Genomic DNA, 9,738 nt, shown 5'->3' on the forward strand with positions numbered 1-9,738 from the left:
CTGAGCCACCGAGCCCGGCTTCTGGGTCTGATTTTAATGGTCATGACCTAGCCCTCATGCTGGTAGAGGTCTTTCAGCCTCCCTAGGCACCCTGTCTTGCTGTGCCAGGGCGGGATGCTGCTTGGCTCAGCTCCCAGGGTTCTCACCAAACATAAAATAAATAGCACACGGCCACTAATTATAGCCATGGCTAAGTGACGCCTACTAGACAGAGGATATAAATGGCTTTCACAAACTCCATCTTGCTCAACAATGGGAGTCACTGCTATAAAGCTACTGCCATCAGTTAGCATTCTTTAGCTCAATGTGACAAAAAGGGGGAGGGTGCCTTCCTCTCCAGTTTAGTCTCTCCTGTCCCAACAAACAACTACAACTGTGAAAAATGGGAAGGGGTAAAAGGTTAAAGATATGTACACATCAAATCAAAATCATACAAAATAGTCTTTCCAATTCCCTCTCTTGCTAGTGAGGAAATAGTGTAGTGACACATCACAGCAAGCTAGGTGTAGTTGGTACTATGTGAGTCTACAATATGCAAAAACATTTCAGATTTTCAAGGGCAAAAAAAACAACAAACTCATTTTCCTATTCCCCTTAACACTTTCCACCTCCCTGCCCCAAGTTCAAGTCTGCAAATGAATCTGAAAGATTAAAGGATAGCATTTGAGGTGTCAGGGAGGAACCCTGGAGTTTCTCCATCTGAACAAAATCCCCAAAGGACACCTGGTGCAGCTCATTAGAGGTCCCCCCTCTCAATTCAGTCTGACTAAAACAAAAAAAATTAACAGTCTCTGTAAATTAGTTCAAAGAGGAGATTCCAAGTTCCTAGAATTACAGAGTAGTGACTCCTATTTCTCTGTGCTCCTCTGTTGACTTCCTCTGTTAACTGGCCGACTGCCACCTCCAAGAATGCAGAGCCCAGAGTGCACTGCTTTTGAAACCCATTCTACACCACAGGCGCCTGCCTTCCGCATAGTTCTCTTCCCCCAGAAAGGGGTCAGTGCATATTTCAGCACATGGCCCACTTGGGAGGCTCACTCCCTCCTTCCATGAGCAGGGCAAGGAGTCTGGGGAAAAGCTTCTAATGCTTTCAAAACACTATGGGTTTGTGTGATTGTATGCACAAACACGGACATTGTACACATACAGGATGGGGAGGAAGGGTTCTGAGAACTGGATGGGGCAGGCTCCATGACCTCATGAGGTAGCTATCTAGGTAATTAAGTAACAAGCTGAGAAGGGCAAGGCATTCCCAGGGACAGGGAGAACCAGTCGAATTTCCCACCCTGAGCCCATCATTGTGGCTGCCTCTCAGACTCCAAAGAAGCCATCTCAGCCCAGAGGCCTAGGGAACAAGCAGAATACACTTGACCTTTTGCCACTGGTGAGTTTCTCATTAGGGCTTCCTGGGGAGCAGCAATTGTGTGGTGAGTAGAGAGAGGGCCCACCATGTGGCTCAAGGTGGGGGCTCCTTGCACTAAGTAATTATTTCTGTGCTAACAACCTGCCTTTTCCCCTCCAACATCCCTTGGAACAAGGTACAGGAAAATCAACATGTCAGTTTCAACAACTACACACGTTAAAGAGAAAGAAGGGCTCTAGAAAGGGAGGCATGGCCACAAGGTTGGGGAGTGGTGCTTGAAAATCTGAGATGGGAAAAAGTGAAGGCAGTCCCCTAGGGAGAGGGATGTGGGAAAGAGAAGATACCGGATGGGAGAGCAATCCAGGCAACACAGAGGACCTGGAAGCCACAAGGACATAGATCTTTCCAGGCAGAGGGCTCAGAGGCCAAGGCCTTGGTTTTCAGGCTCAGATAATGGTATACATGATAACTGCCTCATGGGAATGCAGAAAGCATGCAAAGGATGCCAACTTTTCTGTGCATAAAGCATGGAACTTGAGTCAAGTGCTATCTTTAATCCAAAATTAGCTGAAGATGCAAAACAAATAGCCCCAAAGCAGTTTGCCAAAAGTGCAGAAAGCCCTTGGGGCTCAGTGCGTAAGTAGTGCTCTCTCAAACCTTCTGTTTGCTTTTAAAAATATCCCAACCTACGTAGAAGCACAGTTAGGGAGGTTCTTCCCTTTTTTCCTTGTGTGGAACATTACGTAGGGACACACTCTGCTCCTGCCCAGCTAGAAACAATAAAAAGATTAGCAGTGAGTATTGCCATAAAATTATATCAACTCACTTATCTTGCAAATTAAAAGCTCCTATTAATAGCTTCCTTTCTGCCTTTTTGGAGGCTGCATTCCTTCTTGGCTCCAACTCTTAGTGGTTGCATATACAAGACACTTTCCCCTCAGTTAAGATAGCCCCCATCAAGACATTAAAAGCTAAAAACATGCGACCCAAAAGGGGGCTCCTAAAATAACTGGGGAGGAGGGACGGTTGAACCTACCAATGAAGTCTATTGCTTCTTGAAAGTGAGAGCTAATGTCAGCTGTGTGGCTGTCTTCCACAGGGATCCATTTGTAGTGTAGGTGGGTTGTGCAGGCCTCGGAGGTCCGCCGGGAGACATTCAGCAGGGCTGTGATGTGCAGGTTGGCGAGGAACTCGCACTTGGATGCGTGGTAGGCACTTCCAAGGTAGAGGAAGGGAAGGATTTCAACTGGGCCACCCTAGAAGCAGGGGCGAAGGACAACCAGCAAATATTGGATTAGCTTGCTCATTTGAGAGGAAAAAACAACCCTGATCTATTTGTTTCTTAAGGTGGGAGGAGCCCTTTCTGGTTTCCATGTAGAGAGCATTCAGAGGCAGGGCAGTTCAACCAGAAGTGTGGGTGGCACCTCCATCCTGGTCAACTCTCTATCCTACATGACTGCCTTGTAATTCGGTGACAGCAAAACCCACATAGCAAAGACTTTGGTTTTTTTGTGCATATCGAAGAAGTAGGAAATGCCAATAGCCTTCCTGGGCTAAGGATGATAATCCTTGTGGCAAAATGGGAAGGATCAAAAAGCCAGTGTCAAAGTCTGAGCTGTCCTGAGAGTACTAGGGCAAGTCCCTTCACCTGGGGGCAGCCTTGGTTTCTTCGCAGATAAAATGGGGAAGGATTCAATAAGGTACATGCCCTCCTTTACAGCCCTGACATTTCACATAGCCTATTTCACCAAACTGTCGATCCTGAGATGACACTGTCGACTTAGGATCGCTCCCAGTCTATGGCCATACCACCCTGAATGTGCCCGATCTAATATGGCATCCAGATTTTAGAGCCATTAAAATGTGACTCTTCCCGCCCCCAAAAAAGCATGCTTCTTAAAACTGAAAATAAGCACTACCTACCCAGAATCTTCAGACTAAGAAATGTTGTTGGACTAAGAGCGGAGGGGCTTCCCCCACCCCGACCTTCTTCACATGAGCCTTTGCGAGGGTGAAGTGAGAGTTGCTTACATAGTCACCCTGCTGGGAGGCCACCCACACACCAGGTTTCTAGTTAAGCTGGGTGCAGAGTAAAGAACTAGAGACCATCTACCCTGAGGCAAAGCTCAAAAGAACTGCTAGCTAGTTAGACTCTGGCAGTCTTAGCATTTACAGGGTTGTAAGGAGGCAAGAAAAGCTAGCAACAGTTACAACACTGAGAGCCCCAGGAGACTGAGAGAGAAACAGTGGGCTGGGGAACAGTGGCTGTGACTTTGGGAGCCTTTCCCATACCATCCATCTGCTTCCTGTGTTTCCATTTCCTGTACTATAAGAGCAGAATGGAAACTCTCAGCCATACCCATAATAGGGAAAAGAGCATGTGACAAGTGCCAGCAATAGGCAATTCTCAATTTACCCCACACCCAGCATTTGCTTTTTCTTTCCTTAGAAGTCAAATGTTAAACAAAGGTCAATTTGGCTACTTGAAAGAAAATTTAAAAAGGGTTTTATATAGGGTAGTAATAACAACCAGTGTTTTTATTAGCACTTACCATGGCTGGCCTCTGGGCTTAACACTTTAGATATGCCTATGTCATTCCAATTTCAAACAAATCTTTGAGGTAGGTAACACAATTCCCATTTTATAGATGGGCAACTTGAGGTTCAGGTGTATTAAATAACTTGCCCAAGTCAGAGTGAAGTCTGTGTTAGAGTTGAGATTGAAACCCAAATCTGACTGCTTAGCATGAGATACAAGGACTTGTCTGACTACACTTCAATAGTGATCAGCGTGAGGAAGCAAGTATTTTAGGTAAAGACTCTTGTCTTCCTCTAAAGTGTCCATTTGTATCACTTCCTGGAAACCTCCCCAAACTTCTACACATACAGAGCAGCTTTCCCCATGACAGTACAGTAGTTAAGAACCAGGACTTGGACACCAGACAGAACAACCCTTGATCAATTCCCACTTCCACACTTACTAGCTGATATGATACTGGGCAGCTTCTTTACCTCTGACCCTTTATCTCTAAACTGAAAATAATAATATATATCCTCTCTGGATAACTGGCAAGGTGTAAATGGGTTAATGGATGCATTAAAACCTGGCACATATTTAACTGCCATCATCATCCAAGGTTGTAGAATAAATTAACAGAGTATGGCTCCTCTCCCTGGGGAAGACGCAGGATGGATTCTAAGGCTAGTCAATCCCAGCAGGTCTGATCCCTAAGCTAGTTAGGGAACCAGAAAAACAGCAGAGGTGGTTTTTGGAAAGGAATCAGAGTCCTAAGTCCAGATTCACCTGGCCACTGACCAGCTATGGGTCCCCAACTGGCACCATAGGTTCACCTTCCAAGAAGCAAGCTGGAGGGTTGACTCAAGATCTCCCCTTCTCCTGAGTGTCTTGGAAATTGCTGACACACCAGACCCAGGAACCCATCCAATTTCCTCTGGAGCTCAGCCCAACACACCCCTGAAACTACATTTCTTTCCCTTTTTGAACTTCTGTTTAGACTAAAGAGGAAGAAGTCAAAGGCCTTTAGAAACCCCAAAGGTTAACATGATTTCTCCTGGCTTCTCTCAGTGCAGAAGCACTTCTAAGAAGCAGCATTAGGGGGTTCCCCGGATGAATCCTGAAGACACATCAAGGCCTCCCTACCCCTCACTTAGTCAAAGGTCTGCCACGCCTTTACAACATTCTGCCAATTCTTGATTTATTATAGAGATGAGGTCTCACCAAGTTGCCCAGGTGGGTCTCGAACCCTCGGGCAATCCACTCACCTCAGCCTCCCAAGGCGCGGGATTACAGGCTGAGCCACCGAGCCCGGCTCATTCTGCCAATTCTTATTTCTCTTTCACTTTCTGAGAAATGAGGGGGAAAACAACTCAAACAAACAAACAAAAATAGAAATCTAGCTAGGCTGTATGCCCCAGGCTTAAAAGCCAAGGGCTCATCATATATTGTGAGGACTTTCAATAAAGGAAAACAAACAAAATCATAACCCTGGCATCTGGCCAAGCTCACAGGCTTCCCGACGAAAAGGTCTCCTGGCTTGCCTAATAAGTTTATCCCCAGGGGCAGGGTTTTGCTCATGGCAGGGAACTGGCATTTTAGAATCTAGAAGTCTTTCTCCTTAGGATTCTGTTCTTGGGTTGTGGGAAAAGTTTGAAAGGTTCCTCCCACAGGATCAGGTATCTAGATTCGAGTCCATGTGGAAAAACAGAACAAGGTCTTAGAATAACCAAAACAGGGAGTGAAGAGAAAGGAGTTCTGAACCTGATGCTGCCTTGAACCATCTGTGGGACTGCAAATCAAGCGTCTCACGAGCCGCAGAACAGCTTTTTCCCTTCTACAAAGTGGGAAGGTAAGTTTTGATTTCTGGTTTCTGCCAGATTTGGATTCTCACCGGCTGTCTCCTCATCTTCCTATAATGGTGTTAGATAACCCCTGACCAGAGCCTTCCACTCTATTTTTCCTTTAATGAGTTATTACAAAGTACTCATTTGTTTTAAGGAAAAAAAGCCCTAGACATATTTATAGAAACATGAAGCTCTCTAATGTCTCTTGATCTCTAGTTTTAGTATTTACAGAACTATAAGCATCAGAACCTCTTAGAGGAGCCTGCTTAAGTCATCCAAACAGAGTTTCTCTATGAAACCCCTCCCCATACCCCAGTTTCAGTTAAAAATACCACCAAGACACACCTTGACATGTAGTGGGATGGTTTGCAGAAACTTCAGAGCATGAACAATTACCAGGAAGAGCAGCACAGGAAGCCTGAAAGTCAGCTCTGAAACATCTTCAGGGAAACTTAGACCAGTATTTTGAAGTTTCTCTGAACATCCCAAGCCAGATGATTATAATGTATCTTTCACTTCCCCTTTTCCCCAGAAGCTGCCAAGCATCCTGTGGCTCCTTTGCTCCTCAGCTTGTTGGCTGGAAGGAAGCCCATTCACTCTTGGATAGAAACTCAAGTTGGCAAGCAACAGAGGCTCTCTAAAGCCAGAGATTCTGCCAACACTATAATCCACAAAAGAACTAGCCACTGTTGCTGCTGAGTGAGGAGAGAAGGGTCAGGTGTTGAGGAAGGAACAGAGACTGGGGCCTGGGATCCCACTCAGGACACCCCTTCCACACCATGTACCTGGTCATAAGCTGGCCTGTAGCTGATGTTTAGCACTGGTTTTCCACACTGGCTGATGAGGGCTCTCTCACTTTCAATCTTCTCTTGTGAAATGGGTGTTACATCCACGCAACATTCGGGATATTCCGAGTAGAAGGTTTCATACCCCCCTAAACAAACAGACAAAAGATGAGACAGATGGTAAGCACTGATTTCTTAGGCTGTCACAAAATTCATATAATTAATCAATTCTCTGAGTATGGAATAGTACAAAAATATTAAAGTAACATAGATTTGGGTCATTAAAAATTGAACAGAACTGTGCTAGGTGTGGTGGCTCACAACTGTAATCTCACTACTTTGGGAGGCTACGGTGAGAGGACTGCTTGAGCCCAGAAGTTTGAGACCAGCATGGGCAACACAGCAAGATTTCACCTCTTAAAAAAAAAAAAAAATTTTTTTTTTAAATTTTGAGCAAAACCAATAAACAGTTTTAGAATAGAAATGGACTCTCTATACCTAAAAAGACTCACACACCTAAAAAGGTATATAGTTCAGAGAGGCAATGATTAACTCTTTGTATCTATCAAGAAGCAGCTTAAACTGTGAAAGGAAATATGTGGCATTTGTCAAATATTAACCAAGTTCCTCCAGGAAAACAAAAGCTGTTTTCTCTATTGTTTATCTAAAATGAAGGTGTGTGACTATGCAAAATTTCATTAATTTGTGAGAAGCCAGACTAATAAACTGGTTTCTTCCCCAGTCCAGCTGCTCTAGGCAGGATTATAACTGAAATCCCCTCCATTCATAAGGAAATAGAAGTTAATATGAGGTTTCAGTTCAGGGCAGTAAAACAGTCGCTCTCACTCCCAAGGTGCTAAAAATACTGCTGACAGTCCTTTCTATAGGTCCAAATTGGAGCCATTAATCCAGTTAATTACCTTCTAAACCAAACTGAAAGACTGAGGACTTCTCAACTCACTTCTTAGCCCCCTTAAAGTAAAAACTGTCTCAGTCCCCTTCAGGACCACCTCCCCTATCTTCTTCTCATCCTCTCCTTCCCCCACTCCGCCCTTCATCCCCAAATCAATAAGTGAACTACTGGCACTACTTACTGTAAGAATCGTTAATATTATATTTAAATTTATTCAAGTGGATCACTTAAAGTAAAAACTATGCTCTAGGCAAGTCACAGAAGCTTGTATATATAAGTAAGCCTCCTCAGGCCCCTTAGACTCCGTGGAAGAACCAAATGAAAAACTGGCCTTGGGACCCTCAGAATGCCATGGGTGGCTGGATGAACAGGCCAGCCTTGCCTGGGGAACCCCTTTGCTTCTAACCAACCTGAGGCATTTTCTAGGGCCTCCAGAAAACCCACTTCTGTCTTTTTCTGGTCCAGATAATTCACTTGGTGTCAAATCAATTAAACACGCATTCTGAGACCACATATTTTTCAAAAAGTCCCCTTTTTTCTTCTGACTTGGTGCTGTGATGCCGGCTTTTTAAAGGCCCTGCAGTAGGCAAATGGTTAATAGATTACAAGGCAGTCCCTAGCTCCCTCCCCAGAAGCTGCAGCCAATTCCTAGAATGAGTCATCTTGCCATTACTGCTTCCTCTCAGCTCACTGGAACTGCCCCACCCCCACTTAGTACACCCAGACCTCCCCTGTGGTCGCTTCAACAAACAGCTCATTGCACCTCTCCAGGGAGCTTCTGGTCCTCTACAATGTTCATGTTAACCCACCATGACAGGAGGCCATGGTGGAGTGTGGAGGATGGAAGGCGGTGGAGGTGCCTATCAGTGGCTGAGCTCCCTACCCTCCAACTTAAGCCCTGGCCCCCTTCCCTTCTGAGACGCTGAGAGAATGGCAGACTTACACTGACCCACCGCATCCTTGGAGGGGTTTTGCTAGTTAGTAAACCAACTGGTCACTTCCTATGCTGGACCTCAACATTTTCAGATCCAGGAGGCAGGGATTATGGATGGGAATCTGGAGTTAAGAATGGCCAGGCCCTCCCAAACTTCAGGATGAGGCCTGCGGGAAGAGGAGCCTTCAGGCTGTGCCATCTCTTGGCTTTAAATAGACCACTTAAGAGTTGGCTGAAGGAGGACAGAGAGGAGGTGTGGGTGTGCCTGCCTGCCAAAATAAGGAAGGCAAGCAGAGTCTCAGTGTAGTTGAGGGACAGATAAACAGGGCCCTGCCTCTTCCTCAAACTGGGGTCTAGAGGAATCCTCCAGATTAGATGGTCTCTTTCACCTATTCTCATCAGAGGTGTGGAGAGGCACAACATTCCTCTCTGGTGCCTCACTGAGTTGTAAATGCCAGGGCAAATCTTGTGGCTGCTTCAACCTTTCTCAGAGTTCATCTGCTTTCAATCACCAACACATTACTAGGGGAACAGAGACAGCACGGACACTATATACAGAGGGTGCCAAAAAAATATATATACACATTTTAAGAATGGAAAAAAACTGTATTAAAATTGTAATATTCAATATATACTGATAACAAAAGATGAATATAAGACAAGCTTGACATCTGAAATTACAGGAGGTGCTCAAAGTGGTTACTATCAACATCCAGACACTTCTGATTACAGTGAACTAAAAGTAGTACACAGTTAACATCTCTTAAAATGTGTATATATATTTTTGGCACCCCTGGTATAAATAAGCACTGACTGCGCGATTCAGTCACCACCACCTCATCTTGGTGGGTTTGTTGGGGAGAGGGGATTATGGGAAATATAAAAGGCATTGCCTCCGGATCTGAGATTACAACCTACACTCATATCTGAACATGAGTTAGGTAAGGAAACAAAAATCTCTGGCAACAGCTTAGATTTTAGTCATTTTACAAAGGGAGGTATCAAGCAATTTCTACTAAAATTTAAAATGCTCATATCTCTTGATCTGATAATTTTCCTGATTTTACTGAAAGAGCGATAGTGCACATGGACATGAGGCAGTACCTCAGCGAGGCCAGAAGCAACCTAACTATGGCCATCACCAGGAGGCTGGTTAAACGCGAAAAGAACGTGTTTGTTGTACTAAGTCGCCAAGATCTAGGTGGGTGGAAGAGGCAGGAACAAGGAATACACAAAATCAATCTATTTTTAAAAGATACTTATGAAAAATTAAAGACAAGCCGGGCTCAGTGGCTCAGCCTGTAATCCTGCGCCTTGGGAGGCTGAGGTGAGTGAATTGCCTGAGCCTGTGGGTTCGAGACCTGCCTGGGCAATTTGGTGA

The 9,738-nt window shown here is 44.9% G+C and overlaps 1 protein-coding gene across 1 annotated transcript in view; it reads right to left on the minus strand.

Annotated features, from left to right (window-relative positions):
• Positions 1-9,738, minus strand: part of DUSP5 (dual specificity phosphatase 5) — a 17,996-nt gene that overhangs the window by 2,118 nt on the left and 6,140 nt on the right. The window contains exons 5-6 of the mRNA XM_021710863.1: positions 6,511-6,659; positions 2,400-2,619 (exon numbers count right to left, since the gene is read on the minus strand). Of these exons, the coding sequence (XP_021566538.1) occupies positions 2,400-2,619; positions 6,511-6,659 (369 nt within the window). The remainder of the gene's footprint in view (positions 1-2,399; positions 2,620-6,510; positions 6,660-9,738) is intronic.

Source organism: Carlito syrichta, unplaced genomic scaffold (genome assembly GCF_000164805.1).
Source record: "Carlito syrichta isolate Samal-C Ts95f unplaced genomic scaffold, Tarsius_syrichta-2.0.1 Scaffold301619, whole genome shotgun sequence".
NCBI lineage: Eukaryota > Metazoa > Chordata > Mammalia > Primates > Tarsiidae > Carlito > Carlito syrichta.